Source organism: Phoca vitulina, unplaced genomic scaffold (assembly GCF_004348235.1).
Source record: "Phoca vitulina isolate PV1807 unplaced genomic scaffold, GSC_HSeal_1.0 scaffold23, whole genome shotgun sequence".
NCBI lineage: Eukaryota > Metazoa > Chordata > Mammalia > Carnivora > Phocidae > Phoca > Phoca vitulina.
In genome coordinates, this window is record NW_022589726.1 from 14,237,077 (window position 1) to 14,256,552 (window position 19,476).

General features: G+C 51.5%; 1 protein-coding gene across 1 annotated transcript; it reads left to right on the forward strand.

Annotated features, from left to right (window-relative positions):
• Positions 1 to 1,273: 1,273 nt before the first annotated feature.
• AVIL (advillin) lies at positions 1,274 to 19,420 on the forward strand. Its single transcript, XM_032420385.1, has 18 exons — positions 1,274 to 2,423; positions 3,698 to 3,772; positions 4,449 to 4,645; positions 6,053 to 6,161; positions 6,254 to 6,364; positions 6,675 to 6,877; positions 7,612 to 7,690; positions 7,797 to 7,895; positions 8,569 to 8,722; positions 8,826 to 8,926; positions 9,413 to 9,814; positions 11,050 to 11,229; positions 12,638 to 12,783; positions 13,011 to 13,155; positions 14,681 to 14,869; positions 15,515 to 15,583; positions 16,839 to 16,955; positions 18,183 to 19,420. The coding sequence occupies exons 1-18, from the start codon at positions 2,358 to 2,360 to the stop codon at positions 18,294 to 18,296; spliced, it is 2,556 nt and encodes an 851-aa protein (XP_032276276.1). The 5' UTR covers positions 1,274 to 2,357; the 3' UTR covers positions 18,297 to 19,420.
• Positions 19,421 to 19,476: the final 56 nt, after the last annotated feature.

Here is a 19,476-nt window from a genome sequence, read left to right on the forward strand (position 1 = left end):
TGCAAACACAAGCAAATATAATGCAGTGTCTGCGGCCATTACTAAGCTAAGGCAGCAGGACCTGGCGCCTCCCGCCTTGGGGTGGTTTTCTGACACGGCTGCTCCTTGCCCCGGGACTCGGAAGACGCGGCGGGAGAGAAGGCACGGTAAGGTCTGCTCGGTGGATGGGTGCACGCCAGTAGAGCAATCCTGCTGAACAAGGAGGAAGTGAGGGGAAGAGGACACTGAAATTTCTGTGCCTTTGTTTTCTTGGATGAGGCTTTTAAAGGATTAAACCAGGAGTTTGTACCAGTTTTGCAAACTTCTTGCTGAGCAGTTAAGGCCCTTTTTAGAAAGCACTGAACAGAAAGCAAAGGTCTCAAGCGCTGGGAAATAAGGAGACTGCCCCATTCACCTAGCTCAGAAAGGTGGTGTGGGGCAAGGCAGAAGTTAGAACCGGCTTCCTCTGCTTGGGGTCCATTCACAGAGCTCTGTAAGAATTGAGGGCCGCTGGCTTTTAGCCTGGGATTTCAAAACCCCGCCCCACCCCAAGGGTTTCTGCAACGCCGAATTAATAAATAAGGACTTGGGGAAGAGGGAGGAAGAAACTCAGCTTTGGGGGACTTCGATGTCACGAATGCAATCACTGGGTGTTCCGGTGTGGCAGCAAGTGCCTTCTTTGAGCATGTCCTCTCCTTGGTTGGGGGGCCTTGGCCCAGTGAGCTCCTTCCCTTTTGATCCCTAAGTCCCTGCTGGGAAATGGGACTGCTTTTGGCCTCTGAGAGTCACAGCCCTCATTAATGCCAGCCGGTTTGGTTTTTCCCAGGTTGAAACTTCTCGGTTTTCAAGAAATGAATTCGTTGGCCCTTGTCCCCTTCCCCTAGTTGGGTCACGGCAGTTGCCTTTAATGAATGAAATCGAGGGTCTGAGAAAAACCTGAACGAATATTTCCTGGCAGTTCTGAGCAGCACCGGGGAGGGTGGGGCAGCACGAGTTAGCAAATTAAATCCTCAAACATTGGCTGCTCCGCCTTAGTCTTGCTGTAGCAGAACACAAAGGGAGTCTGGTATTCTGTGTTTTGCCAAAGCCCATGCTAGATAATGGCACAAACTCTCCAAACCTGGCTTCATCCACCGAGGCTCAAGGATGGAATGGCCAAACACGCGCAATACGCCTCCGGATAGCACAGCTCCACGCGGCCCTTTCTGGGTGGGTCGTGTTTTTGTTTTTTGTTTTGGTTTTTTACTTTATGTAAATCCATCAAGCACATCTTTTTTCCTTCGCCTCTTGAGAGCATTCATCAGGGAACGCAAGCTCCTTGAGAGCAAGAGCCAGGCAGGCACTTTGATGCTACAAAGCCGCTAGGGGAGCATGGATGTGTGGAAGCGCTTGATGCTCCTGGACACGCCTTGAGCGCAGGTGGCGTCCGATCCACCCGCACTTGTCTTCCCCGCTTCCTCCTCCTCCCCACCCTGCCTCGTGGGCGGCCACCACCGACTCCTGCGGGTCTGGGTGGGAGGGGACACGGGGGGGGCCTCTGCCCCCAGGCGGGCCCGGCCACCCAGCCTGTCGCTGCCAGCACCCCAACTCGGTCCCACACCCTGCTCGGCCATGTTGCTTTCCCTCTTCCGCGAGGCACAGGGAATATTATTAGTCAGAGGACAAAAACAAGATGGGGTGTTGGAGTTTTAGGACAGTTTACTTAAAAGGGAAAAGTCTGGAAAGTAAAGCCCAAAGAGGAAGCCAAAGAGTTGACCGCACAGCGGACCTGGCAAGCGAGGACCCTGGGAGGAGCTGGACGGGATGAATGAGAGAAGGCAGCCCAACTTGGAAATACTGATACAAGCCTTTCTTCCCGTGTGCCACTGAAGGCAGATAAGTTGAGGAAGGGTTACACGACATCAGAGTGACTAAAAGCACAGGTTTTAGGGCCAGATACGGATTTCACTCTAGCGTGTGACATCAGGCAAATTATTTAACCTCTCCAAACCTCAACTCACCTACGATGTAAGATGAAAAGAGACTCAGTTTATGAGAATTAAATGACAACATAAAGTGAACCCGCACAGGGCTTACCATATATATCAGCCCTTCAGTCGATAACCGTGGCTATTACCAGGGGAGTGGCAAGGGGGAAGGTGACCTTCTTTCTGGGTGAGCCCCCCTCCCCCAGGCCAGCCAGGCTTACAGTGGGAACTTGGACAAGTCATTTCCCGCATCGCCATGAAACAGTGCAGGGTGCCCCACAGACACATGGCAGGATAGCTGACAAGATGCTAGGAAATGACTTAGGGGAAAAGCTGGAGGGCTGCCTGCCGCGAGAGGCATCATCCGCCCCGCTCACTCTGTGATGTTGCAGTCCTGGGAAGACAAGCGCCATGTCTCTGAGCAGCGCCTTCAGGGCTGTGGGCAACGACCCTGGGATCATCACCTGGAGAATAGAGGTGAGCTGGGCTGGAGGCGCACCTTCCTCTTCACACGGCATCTGGGGGCGGTCTCTGGTCACCCCGGGCCCTCCTGCAGTCTCCTGCCTTGGGAAATAGCGAGAGACAGCATCGGAGTCACCTTTTCCTATCCTTGACCCCTCCTGGGTGCTCGCGGGTGGAGGAAATGCTTTTAGCTCTGGAGAGCCGGGCTCCAAGCAAAACTAAGCTTGCCCTTTATCCTGCCATCTGCTCAGTGAGTTTGCACTTGCAGTAAATGCCCTAGAGAAAGACCGAAGACTCCTGTCAGAAAAACTGGAACCTGTCTTTCACAGGGCACGCTGGTTCCTGCCAAGTGGTAGGGGAGGTGGGGTTACTGCGTAGATCAGGGGGCCGCTCATCCCTTCTCCCACCTGGGCTTGAGCCCCTCCAGCTGACCTCGAGCTCCAGCAGTCTAGCTGGGAACAGCCCTGGCCTGGGCAGCTCCACCTGCCAGATGTAAGAACCCCCCTCCCCGCACCTCTCCTCCCTGCTCTGAGCCCAGGGAGGGGCGGCTGCCTAAAACCCAGAGCCCTTAAAGCTTCCTGATTATTTCAAAGTAGGTACTAAAAGTTACCAAAAGTATGGTATATTTAACATCTTTACATTTAACACGCACATCTTACATAGAATATACACAAGTATGACTGCAGGTGCCTGTCACTTAGAGAGAGTGAGGAAAATCCCTATCTGAGGCCATGTGAATGGCTCTCCTGGGACAAGCCATATGCGCAGGGGACACGTCAAGCCCCCACCCCAGAATCCAATACGGAGCGCTGGCCGTGGAGCCCCGCCCGCACACCGCCGGCGCTCGCCTCCTAGCCCCACGGCACCCCCACGCTCTGTTTGCAGCCCTTGCCCAGCACTGGGCGGTCAGGGTTGGAGGATGGTGTCAGAGGCTCAGGTGCAGCTGCTCAGAGGTAAGATTTGACCCGACCGCTTATATCCAGCTCTTTTCCCTGCAAAGGGCTAGAGGAGCTCACAAGGCTCCTCAAGTATAGTGAGACCAAGCAGGGGTAGGGAGGGGGGTGGGGTAAAGACAGGGACCCAGATTCAGCCCTGGGGCCATGCAGGCAGAGCCCGGCAGAAGCCAGAGGGGTGGGCCCACTAATCCTGTGGCTAGCCACCATGCCCTATAGAATCAGCAGGGACATCTTCCCTACTTCTCCCCGGCCACCTGTGCCACATGATGGAGGACAGGGATGCTGGGGAGTGGGGGGTGGGAGGCAGACTATACACAGCCCTTGTCCTTCCAGAAACTGGAGCTGGCGCTGGTTCCCCTGAGTGCCCACGGCAACTTCTATGAGGGGGACTGCTACGTCATCCTCTCGGTGAGCACCACCACCCCCAAGCCCCCCCACCCCTGCCGGTTCCCATGAGCTTCTCCCTTGAGAGCCGTTCTTGGGTTCCACCGAGATCTGCTGCTGATGCTAATCAGGTTCCTGGTATCCGTCTTGATTCTTCCTCAGTGTTGTACAGAACGGGCCTCCAGTTTGACTAGAAAGGCCATTCTTAGGGGATGGGGCCCTCAGTCTGAACCTCAGCGAGGACCCCGCAAGCAGCACCGCCCCCACATTAGAGTGGTATGGAGGCAGGCCAGGTAAATACAAGGCCATGCCTCAAAGTGCCCATTCTGGTTGAGGGAACAATATCGCACATGAACGATGCCGACCGAGCCAGGCAGATGGACAGATTGGCACCGTGTCAGCCGCGGGAGAGCAGGGAGCGAGGGGGCACAAGGCCAGTCTGTATCTCAACTTGGAAAAGATCCTCACGGGTCTCCATGTAGTTGGAGAACAGTAAGCTGTCAACTCTCCCCAAATGCGGGAGGATTCTGGGCTGCCAGAGCTTGAGCCACATAGCAGGTGTGCACAGGGGCCCCGGAGGGAGGGAGAGAGGCCCGGAGCCTGCCTAGGGCGGCCACGAGCCACCATACGCCCGGGGAGCCAGCAGCAGAGCGGGATGGAGGTGAGCTGGCCCCTGACCTGATCTCTCTGGACATCCCAGACACGGAGAGTGGGCAGCCTCCTCTCCCAGGACATCCACTTCTGGATCGGGAAGGACTCCTCCCAGGATGAGCAGACCTGCGCGGCCATCTACACCACACAGCTGGATGACTACCTGGGGGGCAGCCCCGTGCAGCACCGAGAGGTCCAGTACCACGAGTCTGACACCTTCCACGGCTACTTCAAGCAGGGCATCATGTGAGTAGTTCACCAGCGCGAGGACAGAAATGGCAGTTTACCAAAGAGGAAACCAAAAGGGCCAATCGGTGTATGAAGAATCAGAGCAATACAGATCAAATCAAAGCTATGGCTTCCACCTACCAGAGCAGGGCAGACCAGAGGGCCGGGCGGAGGCAAGCGGTGGCAAGACTGGGGGGGAAAGGGGAGGCCGCGTGGCCCGTCGGGGGCGGGGGGCGGTGAGGACCAGTCTGGTGGTCAGTGGCGGCTGGAGGACAGTGTGCTGTCACTGAGGCCAATCCCACTCCCGGCTGTATACGTCAGGGGACCTCTCCCGCACCCAGCTCCGCAAGGGCTCACGAGCCAGAAGGTTCACAGCAGTGTCAGGAGTGACGGTGTGAAGCCGTGGCCCCCCCGTAAGTGCCCGTCACAGGGAGACGGGACAGGAAGGAGTACACAGCAGGAGGCCGTGGAGCAGATACCGGCTGAGCTGTGGACAGCCCTGAAATTAAAACATGGTCCTAGTGACCAGAGTAAGAGACGGACCTGAAATATATAACAGTGCCAATTTCTGTTTTAAAAAAAATACATGCCCACCAAACAACAGGACACATTTACCCAAATGAAAATAAAAAGGCAGTCGTTCAACGGTCGGAAGGGATGCCTGTCGTGGGGAGAGGAGTGGGGGGACATATGCAGAGAAAAGGGAATGCATAAATACTGAAAATAGGAGAGGGGTCTTGGAAAGGACGGGGATGATAATGTTCCACGAACTGAGGAGTCTAACTCCAAACTTTGCGCTCGAGATTGAAAACAAAAAGAGGGATTCCGAGGAGCTCGAGAGACCTGAGGCTGGTCCAAGGCTAGCTTCTTGCCGGTTGGCAGTCGCACTGACTGAGGACCTGCTGGGCACGGCGCACCCCATGAGTCACCAGGGAGCCCACAGACAAACGTCCTACTCCAGGGTGGCTCTCTGCCCGGCCTGCAGGGGCAGGACGCCTGGGGTGGACGCGGGGTTGGGAGGAACTCCAGGGCCAGGAGAGCGGACTCCCCGAGCCGGTTGGTCTTAAGGCCATAGTGCTATGAATGCTTCGGCTGCGGCCACCCAGCCTGTGCCCCTCTCCTTGTCACATGCTGCGATTCACACAGCGGCTAGAACCAGCCAAGCTCGTGCTACGGGGTCCTCACCCCGGAGCCACCCGCTGGAACACTAGTCCTCTGCTGGTTGGCTCCTAGTCCTCCTCGTATGTCAGCTTGAATGTCACTCCTCCGGAGAAGACTGCCCGGACCACTCTGTCAAAAAGGCCTCACGGAGTCTCGTTCTGTCGCCGCCGCCCCTGAGGGCAGAGGCCGCGTCTGCCCAACTGACACCGGCCTCCCCAGTCCCTAGCACATAAATAACGGGGGGTTATCTGGATATCCCCTCAGCTACAAGAAGGGGGGCGTGGCCTCCGGGATGAAGCATGTGGAGACCAACACCTATGACGTGAAGCGGCTGTTACACGTGAAGGGGAAAAGAAACATCAGGGCCACCGAGGTAAGTCCTGCCCACCCTCTGTCCTGCACCCAGAGCCTCGCCCGCTAGTACCTAAGAATTCCTCCTGAACGACGTCTACTTCTCATCTGCAGGTGGAGATGAGCTGGGACAGTTTTAACCAAGGCGATGTCTTCTTGCTGGACCTTGGGAAGGTCATCATCCAATGGAATGGCCCAGAGAGCAACAGCGGAGAGCGCCTGAAGGTGTGGTTCTTCCCAGTCTGAGCCCCTTCTCCTCTCCCTCAGGCCCGGTCATGGGGCTCTCACTCTCTGGGTTGCCTTTTCCATCTTCCTTCCTCACTGGCTCTTCCGTGAGATGCGGAGACAGACAGACCCCTGCGTTGGAGCAGAATCTGTTTCAGAGACAGGCCAAGTGCCTGAGTCTGTGACTCACCCCCGGGGTCTTAAGCCGCAGAATAACTCCTGTGTCTGGGACACAGGTCGCTGCCCCCGAAGCCAGCAAGCGCCAAGGGGGCCCAGCGGGACTGAGTGCTTCTTGGGGCTTCTTTGACAGGCTATGCTTCTGGCAAAGGATATTCGGGACAGGGAACGAGGGGGCCGTGCTGAAATAGGCGTGATCGAGGGAGACAAGGAGGCAGCAAGTCCAGAGCTGATGAAGGTCCTTCAGGACACCCTTGGCCAGCGCTCTATTATCAAGCCTGCCGTGCCCGATGAGATCATGGACCAGCAGCAGAAATCAAACATCATGTTGTATCAGTGAGTAACTAAACCTGGCTGCTGGTTGGAAGCTGGAGTAGGGGGTGCTTGGCTCCTCATTTTGGGTATAGGCATCTCAAACATCATGTTGTATCAGTGAGTAACTAAACCTGGCTGCTGGTTGGAAGCTGGAGTAGGGGGTGCTTGGCTCCTCATTTTGGGTATAGGCATCTGGCTTTTTTTTTTTTTTAAGATTTTATTTATTTATTTGAGAGAGAGAGAGAGTGCGCATGCACACAGAGAGAGAGGGAGGTGGCTCGATCCCAGGACACCCCCCCACACACCCAGAACCTGACCCAGGGAGCTGAAAGCAGACAGCATAACCGACTGAGCATAACCGACTGAGCCACCCAGGTGCCCCCAGGCATCTGGCTTTCTTTTAACCCTTTTCAAATGCAGCTTTCAGAAGGAGCTCAGTGTTCCCCACTCAAGGAGGCAGCTACCATCTGCTCTTGTCAGCAACTCTTCCTGGTCTCTTGAGGAGACTCTTCCTTTACTTGGCTCTATCTATGCCCAGGGATGTGGAGGAGATCATGTTCCGGAGAGAGATGCACCAAAGTCTCCTCTCGAGAACAGAGTCCATCACATTCCTGTCTGCATTCAAGCCACGCCTGTCATAAGAGGTCAAACTTGACCCAGAAACTCTACACTGAAACAAAACCAGCAAAATATCAAACTGACTACAAGATGCTTTGTAGAAGAGAAGGCACAAGCTAACTTCTCCCCTTTTCCAGTGTCTCGGACTCAGCTGGGCAGCTGGTGGTCACAGAGGTAGCGACAAGGCCCCTGGTCCAGGACTTACTGAACCATGACGTGAGTAGAGCTTGGGTAGGCGCGGCTTCCGTGGCCAGACCTGGCTTCAGAGATCTTCCTTATGGTCCCGATTGGCAGTAACCACCTTTATCCCTGCCCGCTTCAGGACTGCTACATCTTAGACCAAAGTGGAACCAAGATCTACGTGTGGAAAGGAAGAAGAGCCACAAAGACTGAGAAACAGACGGCCATGTCTAAAGCCCTGGTAGGAGCTACATGTGTACAGTATTGTCCACAAAATTCTGTCAGGACCACGTCAGATGTGTTCAGAGAACCAGACGAGGCACTGGGGCTTATGACAGCACTGTTACATACACGCACTTCAGTCAGACAGACAACCTGGGGATAAAGCCAGGTTTAAGAGACAACTCCTAGGGTTGTTCTGAGGTGTCAGTAACATTTGTAAGACACTTAGGACAGTACCTGGTGCCTACACTTGCTCAGTAAACATGGCTGCTATTATCGAAGGGGACATCACATCACGGTCAACGGCCCTGTCCTCAAGGGGCCTGTGACGTTGTCCGGACCCATGCAGATGAACCCAGCAAGATGCGCTTACGCAGCAGTAAATGAGCAAATGCTTGTGACACAAACTCAGTGGAGTACATGAGTGCGCCAGGAACACAGTATAGAGGATCTTGCAAAAAAAAATTAATGGTCATGACAGGCCAATCCAGAGATACGAAAATGTTCCCACAGTCCTTTCCCTGAGGCAGGTAACTTGGTCCCTAGACATAAGTGAGTTAGCATTTGACTCCGACTCCCACAAGGGAGCAATCCTGCTGACTGGCTTCAAAGGGCAAGTCACCAGACAAGCACAGAACCCAGTGCATTCCCTGACTGATGTGACTTTCGGGGGCGTGGGGGGCTGTCTGCAGAACTTCATCCAGATGCAGGGCTACCGCTGCAGCACCAACGTGGAGACCGTCAACGACGGTGCCGAGTCGGCCATGTTCAAGCAGCTGTTCCAGAAGTGGGCAGTGAAGGACCAGACCGTGGGCCGGGGGAAAACGTCTGGTGTCGGCAAAATTGGTAAGGCTGCTCCCCAGCTCCCCTTCCCACTGCTGGGACTCTCTAGAAAGGCAGGAACAGATGCTCTTCACCCACTTGGCTTCTCCCAACCCCTTCTCTGCAGCTAAAGTTCTCCAGGATAAATTTGATGTGACTTTGCTGCACACCAAGCCGGAGGTCGCTGCCCAGGAAAGAATGGTCGATGATGGCAATGGGGAGGTTGAGGTAAGTCAGTGATTGGCATCTCAGGGCGGGCAGCACCGGCCCTCCTAGCTGTTTTGCTGGAGAGGAGGGAGAGGGTGACTCTGGTCTGCTTTGCTTTCGTTTTCATCTCTGGGACCTCAGGAGTCGGCTCTCAGAGGTGACCGGAGTCTGCAACGCTTTCCCACAACCCCTCAGGGAAGTGAAAGGCCACTACCCCCATGTGCTATCAATAACTCACCGGGCAGAAATAGTCAAATCATCTCAGAGCCATGATGGGGATGCACTGGAGCAGGAATGATCCGGTTCTTCTCGGGATTCAAATCATGCAAATGTGATAAGCCCTCACAGCTGGGAAAGAAGAACCAGAGAGGGAAGGTGTACTTTGGGTGGATGTTCATGCCTCACCCGCCTGGATTCTCCGTGAAGCATGGCCCAGTTCCCTTCAGGCAGCCATCTTTCCAAATAGGAGCCCCATCTCTGAGAACTTGTGTCTCCTTCTGTGTCCAGATCTGGAGGATTGAAAACCTGGAGCTGGTCCCCGTGGAGCATCAGTGGTATGGCTTCTTCTATGGGGGAGACTGCTATCTGGTTCTCTACACATACGAGGTGAATGGGAAGCCACGCTACATCTTGTATATCTGGCAGGTAGGCCTGACGCAGGCTCCTCCTTGGGATCCTGACGCTACCTCTGGCCCCTGGGCGGGGGCGAGGGGTAGCAAGGACCCAGTGCTCACCCTCTCACCCCTGCAGGGCCACCACGCCTCCAAGGATGAGCTGGTGGCCTCGGCATACCAGGCCACGGAGGTGGATCAGCAGTTTGACGGGGCGCCTGTGCAGGTCCGAGTTACCATGGGGAAGGAGCCCCGCCACTTCATGGCCATCTTCAAAGGGAAGCTGGTTATCTTTGAGGTGAGACCCCTCAGAAAAAGTGACACCAGGAGCAGGAATACTCAGACAAATAAGTCAGCAGGAGGCTGCAGTATAGGAGAGGAGGGATGGAAACCAGGGCTGGGGGTAGACACAGACAAGAAGAGGGTTAATCTCTCTGAGACACTCAAGGGAATCCCAGCTGCCCAGGGCTTCAAGTCCAAACCACTGCCTCGTTAACGTCCAAGGTGTTTCATGCTCTGACCGGTTTTACCCATGCGGGTGTGTTACTCTCAGCGCCCTAACCCACACTCTCCACTCCGGTGAGGTAGGTCTCCCCATTAGACCTCACGTGTGCCACCTGATGCCCTGTCCAGTCCCGCCCCTAGGTGTGCCCACTTCTTCCATGAAGCCCTGGCCGAAGCACTACCAGCACTATAATGTCATATGCTTGATATCACCCACGCCTGCGGGCAAGTCCTAGCCTTGTCATTTATTAACCAGGTTGCTAAGCCTCACTTTTCCCATCTGTACTGTAATAAATACCTACTTTGGGGGCACCTGGGTGGCTGTCAGTTAAGTGTCCGACTCTTGATTTCAGCTCAGGTCATGATCTCAGGGCTGTGAGATCGAGCCCCGCATCAGGCTCCACACTCAGCAGGGAGTCTGCTTGGGATTCTCTCTCTCCCTCTCCTGCCGCCCCTCCTTCTGCTCACGAGCATGTGTGCTCTCTCTCTCTTTCTCTCTCTCTCTCTCAAATAAATAAATAAATCTTTAAAAATAAATACCTACTGGGGTGCCTGGGTGGCTCAGTTGGTTGGGCGGCTGCCTTCGGCTCAGGTCATGATCCCGGGGTCCTGGGATCAAGCCCCACATCGGGCTCCCTGCTCAGCAGGAAGCCTGCTTCTCCCTCTCCCTCTGCTGCTCCCCCTGCTTGTGCTCTCGCTCTCTCTCTCAAATAAATGAAATCTAAAAAAAAAGAAAAAAAATTTAAAATTAATAAATAAATACCTACTTCACAGTTATTACGAGGATCCATGAAATGATACAGGTAAAGCACCAGCCATAGAGCTTAGCATATAATAAGAGTCTCTGAATGAGAGCTAATATTATTGGTATCGCAGTTCCAGCTCACCTGACCTCTCCCAGTTGGCATGGAAGCTCCCCGAGGGCAAAAGCAGTGGTAAATTCATCCATAATCTCCACAATGGCTAGCCTAGTGCTCTGTTCACATGGTGCCTCCTAGAACCAGATTCTGCTTTTCTCCTTCTCTCTAGGGTGGGACTTCCAGAAAGGCAAATGCTGAGCCCAATCCCCCAGTAAGGCTCTTCCAGATTCAAGGAAATGACAAATCTAACACCAAAGCGGTGGAGGTTCCAGCCTTGGCCTCCTCCCTGAACTCCAGTGATGCCTTTCTGCTACGGAGCCAGGCAGAGAATTACCTGTGGTACGGCAAGGTGAGACAGCTGGGCCCAGGGTTCACACCAGCCCCGTGGAGCCCAGCCCTCTGCCCACCTTCCTGTCAGCAAGGACAAAGGAACTAAAAAGTAGGCCGGAGCAGTCCTCAAGAAGATGAGCCTTTTCCTAAAGGATCTTCAAAGGAACTGCCAAAGTTCCCCACAATTAGAAACTCACTGACAGCCTTGCTCACACCCAGGAGATGCTCCATAAACTTCTACACAGAGGGAGGCTGGATAAGTCAATCTTTCCACACCAGTTTGGTGGATCGTAGTAGGACAGGCATTAACATTGAACACAAACACTAAAACTGTGATTTTTGTCAATTCGGGGTGCATCTACATTAAAAAGCACTAAAATTGTTTTACAAAAGAGAATTGAACAGGAAAAGATGCTCCACAGCACAGGTATCAGGGCAATGCTAGTGAAAACCACAGAGATACCACTGGATGCCTAGCAGAAGGGCTAAAAAAAAAAAAAAAAAAAAAGACAATATCAAGTGCAGATGAGGATGCAGGAACTCGCCTGTATTGCTGGTGGGAATGCACCAGCCTTTGGAAAATGATTTGACAGTTTCTTATAAAACACACACCTATGATCCAGCAATCCCGTGCCTGGGTATTTATTTACCCACGAGAAAGAAAAAACTACCTTCACACAAATATATCTGGCACCTTTATTCATAATCACCCAAAATTGGAAGCAATTCAACTGAAGAATGAAAAGACAGTGGTATATTTATACAGTAGGATACTACTAAGCAGCACAAAGAAAAAAGCTGTTGATCCTCCCAACAAGGGTGAATCTCAAATGTCCTATGCTAAGTGAAGGAAGCCAAACTCAAAGGCTATCTAGTGTATGATTCCATTTATAACATTCTGGAAAAGGCAAACTGTAGTGATGGAGAACAGATTGGCGGTTGCCAGAGGTTAAGGATTTGGGGAGGGTCTGATGACAAAGGGGGAGTAGCCTGAGGGAATTTTTTGCAGGGCTGAGGCAATGTTCTGTATCTTCATTTTGATGGCAGTAACATGATTCTCTGTTGGTCAAGACTCATAGAACTGTACACCAAAAAGTGAATTTTCTTGAATGTAATTTAAAGAATAAATGTTTTCTCTTAAAAAAAAAAAAATCAAGAGGAGGTGCTAACATTCCAACCGAAGCTGAAACAAAGGTGCCTCTGACCAACATCCACGGTGGGCTCAGAGTCCAGTCCTGCTCTTTGCCACCACGCTGTTTTCCTCTCCCACCCCTCCTTTCCTGGGACTAGAACAAACCTAGCTCCCCATCCTGGGGCACTGTTGCCTGGTAGCTGATCCAAGTACACTCTTAGTGTGACTCCCTCCCCCTGCCCATCGACGTGTCTATGTGCGACTAACACTTGTGTTCTCCTCACCCCACTCTCAGGGGTCTAGTGGGGATGAGCGGGCGATGGCTAAGGAGCTGGCCAGCCTTCTCTGCGAGGGCACCGAGGACACTGTGGCCGAGGGCCAGGAGCCAGCTGAGTTCTGGGACCTGCTGGGAGGAAAAACGGCCTATGCCAACGACAAAAGGTATGGGAATGCGCTGTCCCCTCCTCGGGGCTCCCCCTGCCGCCCAGGCTTGTGAACTGCACCAACTCTAGGATGCCTTTCAGTTCTAAACACCCATTTCTTGATGAACCACTGAACGCTACCCCTGAACCCAATACTGAACTGTATGTCAACTAACTAGAATTTAAATTTAAAAAAAAAACATGATTTCTTAGTAGCTCAGTTCCTCTAAATGGACTGCATTGCAGACTACAGCAGGAAATCCTAGATGTGCAGCCTCGTCTCTTTGAATGTTCCAATAAGACTGGGCGGTTCGTTGTCACGGAGATCACAGACTTCACCCAGGATGACCTGAACCCAGGTGATGTGATGCTCCTAGATACCTGGGACCAGGTAAGACACAGCCAGAGAACTTGGAACAAGTGACAAAGACACCCCCCCCCCCCGACTTTAGGCTACTTTTCATGTCGCACCTCCCCTGCCAGGATAAACCCGGGGTAGCCCTGGCCCTTCCCCGAGTCCACCAAACATCTGTCAGTGGTAGCCAAAGGAAGAGCCCACTTTTTGCCAGGGATGGAGAGAACAGAGTGTTGTTTAAAACTGACCACCTTGGGAAGTTTCCCACCTTGCCTTGGGAAAATCAGTCCATCTTATCATCATGCACTTCTTTTCTTAGGAGAGGCAGCAACAGGCTCCACACTCAGAACGATGGGCCTCTTAGGGAATATTGGGCCGTAAAGGGGAGCTCTCCAAGGCAAACCCTCCCTGACATCCTATTTTCCTCAGCTCAGCTCAGCAGACGTACTCAGCACTTCCTTCATGCCCCAGTCACTGTGATAGGGGTAGGGTCACCAAGGTGAAGGGCCTCTGCTCTCAGAGTTTACAGGCTGATGGAGGGGCTGGACAGAGAAACATCATTTTGCTGTAATGGAGGTATGGTGCCACGGGAGCACAAATTAGGGGCACTCAACATAGTTTAGGGGTTCAGAGAAGACTTCCTAGAGGAGACGGCTCCCAGGCTGAATCGCAAAGGATGAGTGGGCATTAATCAGGTAGAGAGAGCATCCTGGGCAAAGGAAATAGCACAAGTTAAAAAGCAAGGCATGTAATTGTCTAGTATACAAGGAACTCCCAACAATATCATCAGACCCTAAGATAGGGTAGAGGAGTTCGAGATGAAGCTAAGAAGTAGGTATGGGCCTTACCTACCATGTCAAGTTTTAATTTTATCCTGGAAAGCTACGGAAATTTAAGCAGGTGAATGACACAGTCGCTGTGCTTTCGACTGATCACCCTGCAAAGTGTGGGAGAGGAGGGACGGGGGAAACGACAGAAGGTGTGCTGGGAGGCTAGTCAGGAGAGCACTGTAACAGTTGAGTAAGAGGACTAAGGGCCACCTCGGGCTGCACAGGGGCAATGGGGTCAGATAGAGGGATGGTGACACCTATGACAAATGCATAGGAGGGAAACGGGCTGGCCTTGGTGACTCGCTGGGTACAGGGGCATCAAGGATGGCTCCCAGGTTACTGCCCTAGGTGACTGGATGGATGCCATTGACCAAGAATGGAGACACGGACGCAGGTCTAGAAAAGAAGAGCTACATTTGGGGGGGTTCTGTTTGAGGTTCCTAGAGACAGCCACGGTCAGGGGGAGGGGGAGTGTCCTGCAAAAAGTTGAGTTCAGGAAGCCGAAGTTCACCGAGAGCTTGGGACTGGACATGTAGATTTAGGAGATACATGTGTAATTAGAATCAAAACACCAAGCTGATTCTGGGAAAGCCTTTCTCTCTGCTGAGCAAATGAGGCCGGGAAAGTTCTCTGAGGCTGTGGTTCGCTGAGGGGGAAAGGAAAGGCAGTGGGTCTGGTCTAGTCCTTAGTCCTTGATAGACGCGCATTAAGATGCCACCTCTACCACACAGGTGTTCTTGTGGATTGGGGCTGAGGCCAATGCCACAGAGAAGGAGAGCGCCCTTGCGACGGCCCAGGAGTACCTGCACACTCACCCCAGCGGCCGGGATGCAGACACACCGATCCTGATCATCAAACAGGGCTTTGAGCCTCCCATCTTCACGGGCTGGTTCTTGGCGTGGGACCCTCATGTTTGGAGCGTAAGAACAGAGAGAATGGGGGAGACCTCCCTACTGCCCAGGAGCTCAGAGCGAATAGCTTAGTGGGAAGGCAGGGTACTGACTTAAGGGCTGAGTAAATCCAGGACCACATTTCCCCCACCCCCTCTCCACTCCCCTGCTTTTTCCTTTCCTTCTCTTTTCTGCCCACCACGGCACTCAGTCTGGTTAGAGAATTCACAGCTTGTCTCAGGAAGAAGCCGTGTGTGGAAGTAAGCGATGGTTGATAAAGTTTATCCACACACATCTCCTTTTTTGAGCTTTACAACCACCCTGACAGCTGGGGCAAAAGTTTCCATGTTAAAGAGGAGGAAGCTTAGAGGAGGGGATTTGTCGAAAGTCACAGTTAACCACTAGGAAGAAGCCAGGTTTTCTGACTCCTAGTCAATGGCTCTGTCTTCTTCGGTCTTGTGTGGAGGGTTAAGGAACACCAGCAAAGAATGCAGATCATGTTGAAGGACGTTCCAACCTGGCATGGACCCAGAAGGGGGGATTTTCATTCCTGCTTAGCCCTGCAATGTCTTCTGATTCCCCGGCTTTGTTGCTTTCCTCGAGGGTAGATGAGGCCTAAGATGTCCCTCCCCCTGTAAGCAGCACCTCATCCTGTCTTCCGTCTCTTTGTTCCAGGCAGGGAAATCCTATGAGCAGTTAAAAGAAGAGCTGGGAGATGCCACTGCTATCACGAGAATCACTGCTGTGAGTTGGGTTTGCTCCTGCAGAAGCAAGTCACACGGGCATTCGGAGCCAGAGAGAAACCGTAAACACTACAGACACCGCATGGGCGAAACCCTATCGTGTCCTTCTTAGTATCACTCTAGTGGGCTCTTTTAAGATTGTTCTAATCAATAGCAAAGCAGGTCTCAAAGCCAAGTTCCTCGTTTCACTGTCTTCCTGGATTTAGAATAGACTTGCTGCTTAAAAAAAAAATATTTTTAAATATAAGGAATTATGACCTAGGAATCACCTAGAATTATGGACTGAATGTGTTTGTCTTCCAAAATTCGTATGTTGAACCCCTAGCCCCTAATGTGGTGGTATGAGGAGGTGGGGCCTTTAGGGGGTAATTAGTGCCCTTGAAGGAAGAGCTAGGAGGGCTGGCTCTCTACCGGATGAGAATACACTGGGAAAATGCCATCCACAAGCTGGGAAGCGAGCTCTCCCCAGACCCAGGATTTCCAGACACCTTGATCTTGGACTAGGTTCCTAGCCTCCAGAACTCTTGAGAAATGAATGTTTGTTGTTTAAGCTAAAAAAACAAACAAAAACTACAAAAACTAGGTTTATTATTCAATTCTATCATTCAGGACAGACTAAATTGACTGGCAGTATTTTTCATAAATAATAAGCTTCTAACCGAAATGAGATGCTTACCAGTTTCTGACCGTGCAGACCACAAAAAACTCATTACCCCTACTCTAATGGCGAAAAGAAGTGGAGCCTCTGGCCAGGAATCCAACAGCTCTTTAGCATCAGGATGAGCCCATGGTAGCAGGTGTCCATGCCATCTGCAGCTCCATCCTTTGTGCTCTACAAACTCAAGATTCCAAAGCTAATGGCTACATAGTATCTTTAAAATGTATTTAACAACAGTATGACTTCAATTTGAAGTCATTTAAAGGCTGGAAATGTAGAGCCTAAATACAAGCGCCACAAGAAGGTCTGTGATCACAGTATTGAAATGAGATTTAAGCACCGCGTTAAGCCAACCTGCCTATACAGGATTTACCCGAGACTCACTGAAGCAGCTTTCCCAAGAAGCACCCCAAAATCTGAATATTTTAGATTCCCAGTTGATTCTGACAGGCAGCCAGCTTTAGGGATCATGGTTCAAAAAGATGATCACAAAGGGTGCAGTAGTATCAGCCAAAATATTAAATACTATACACACAGAACTTCAACTGCACAGACCCTGAACAGTCTTTTATCCTGTCCACATTCTTATCTTACCTAGGACATGAGGAATGCAACCCTCTCCCTGAATTCTGAGCCAAAATATTACCCTATAGAAGTCCTGTTGAAACATCAAAATCAGGAGCTGCCTGAGGATGTGAACCCTGCCAAAAAGGAGGTGAGTGGCTAAAGGAACTATGTCTACTGTGAGTGGAGCTCTCCATGAGGGAAGCACCTGTCTCAGTACATGGCCTAGGACAGCTCTGGCACATTGTAGGCCCCTCATCAGACATCTGAGCTACCCGGTAGCTCAAGACAAAAACCCAGGGCTCCTTTTTTCCCACCCCCCACATCAGTCCATCAGCTGGCCTCTGTCCACTCCTCCCCGTCTCTCTGCTGTCCAGCCATCACGGACTACTGCCAAGAGTCCCCCAACTGGCTTCCCGCTGCAAATGAAAAAGAATCCAGAATCCTTTCTGTGGCCTCCGCAGCTCTACACAACCTGGCCTGCACCTGCCTCTCTGATGTCTGATCTCATATACTACCGCCCTCTTCACTTACCACCCTCTAGCCAGGGGCTCCCTTTCTGTCTCAAACGCGCTCGTCCCGGCCTTTGAGCCTTTATGCCGCCTGAGAAACCTTTCTTCTCTCAGACCATCACAGAGCTAGCTCCTCCTCATGGTTCAGGTGCTGGGTGGCCCTCCCTGACTGCCCTAACACTGCTTAAGAGCAAGGACCTTCTCTGTCTTGTTCACCACCACGTTCTCCGCTTTTCGGCACCTACAACAGGGCCTGGCAGATGGTATGCCCTCTTGAAGTTTTGGTTGAATTCACTTATTTTCCCCTTGAAGGAGTTGATTTGGGATGGGTCTCTGGGTTTTCCACAATGTCTTAGCTAACCAACTCTTAAGGATCTGGACTACAACTTGCTTGAAAACAGAAGCCGTATCTTAATAATTTTACTCAGAGAGCAAATATTCAGTAAGCATCAATTTATGCTCTGAACAAGATCCACGCGATCTTGCATTCGAAAATGTCTGGATAAAAAAATGGCAGATAAGGGCCTGAAGTGAGGAAAACCAGCACTCGATTTAGTTCTCCATTCAGCCAAAACTCATGTCTAGAATTCATCATGTATAACCCAATTCTTGTTCTTCCGGCCAAAAACTGGTGCCAGGTGGGACCACGAGAGCAGCAAATCCGGTCAGCTTCTGCTCAGGCCAAAATGGGATTCTACAACCCAAGAACCCTCCAGTGAATAATTTAAGTCCATTACAGACTTTCTGAAAAATTCCTTCTCCTTCCCCCTTCAAAGACACTCTCTTGGCTTTACCCTCCCCTCCTCTGTTGGCATTGATGGGCGTCATGTCCTCCTCCTAACTACAGACTTTGTTTTCTCTCTTAGAATTACCTCTCTGAACAGGATTTTATTTCTGTGTTTGGCATCACAAGAGGGCAATTTGCTGCTCTGCCTGGCTGGAAGCAGCTCCAAATGAAGAAAGAAAAGGGGCTTTTCTAAGGCAAGAAGCTATATGCCTACTGCAAGACCACAGAAGTGAGCAGATAGTGCCAAGAACAGGAAAGAATTTATCTACCAATTTTTGCCCAATAGCTAGCTACTTAATTTAGATACAGTGTGGTCTGCAAATCACAGCATGTTCTCCATCTTTCTCACCCCTGCATTCCATAGTTGTTATATACCTAAAATGTTAACTACGTACTTTTCGATTTGTGTGGCCTTCCGGCTAAAGTCTCAGCAGAAAGCACCACAACTGCATGAATCCAGAGAAGTGAGAGGAAAAAAAACCAACTAAGTTTAAAGTGTTTAATAATGGGGCAAGGATGTAAGGTTGTTTTAAACTGTAAGCTCGGTATTTGCAAAATCTACTTAACCCACGAAATCACTGAAGTTATTTCCATATATACCCCAAGGGCAACATCCAAATGCCCAGATCTGTATGTGCCAGAGATTTTTAACTTTTCAAATAAAGATATCTGTATGAGCAAATGAGAGTTCTTTTCACTATTTGGGGCTTGCCTGTTACGGTAATTATTTTGTGATGCTGGGAGAAAAGTCTCCATACTGGGGTAGTAAAGTCTAGGACAGACACCCCTTGAGGCTGCACATACTGTCCCAACATGATGGAAGGATCCAGCAAGTATGGGTGAGTGATTTCTCTGGATAACTGGACCACTCTAAGTCCTGTTGCTGGCACAAGAATGCCAAAATCTGCCGTACAGCTGTCCAAGAAACCTCAGTCTCCACCCATCTCTACCCCATTATCCAAAAGAGAAACAGGGCCATGTGTTATTAATTTCAGCAACGAGGCCAGAACCAGTGTGCAGGCCACAGACAGCAACAAATGAACCACATTTTCCAGACAGCTCGAAGTTGGAGTCAACAACTCCCAAGGAATCCATGTGGCAGAAGTAATGTAAGGGGGGACGGTCCAGGATAGGAGCACCATCCAAGGCATCACAAAGTGAAAGCAGAACAAGGGTGCTGGGTCACAGAAGCACTAAGATCAAGGGAGTTCGACATTTTAGGGTTACCAGGATAGATCTCGGTTGAAGGAAGTAGCAGCCCAACTGCTTACGCCTGTCCTCCCGGATCCTCGGCCCCTCCAAGAAGGCCCGCCTGCTGTTTTCGACAACTTGGCACAAGTCAGGCACAAAAAAGCTAAACCCAGCATTACGCA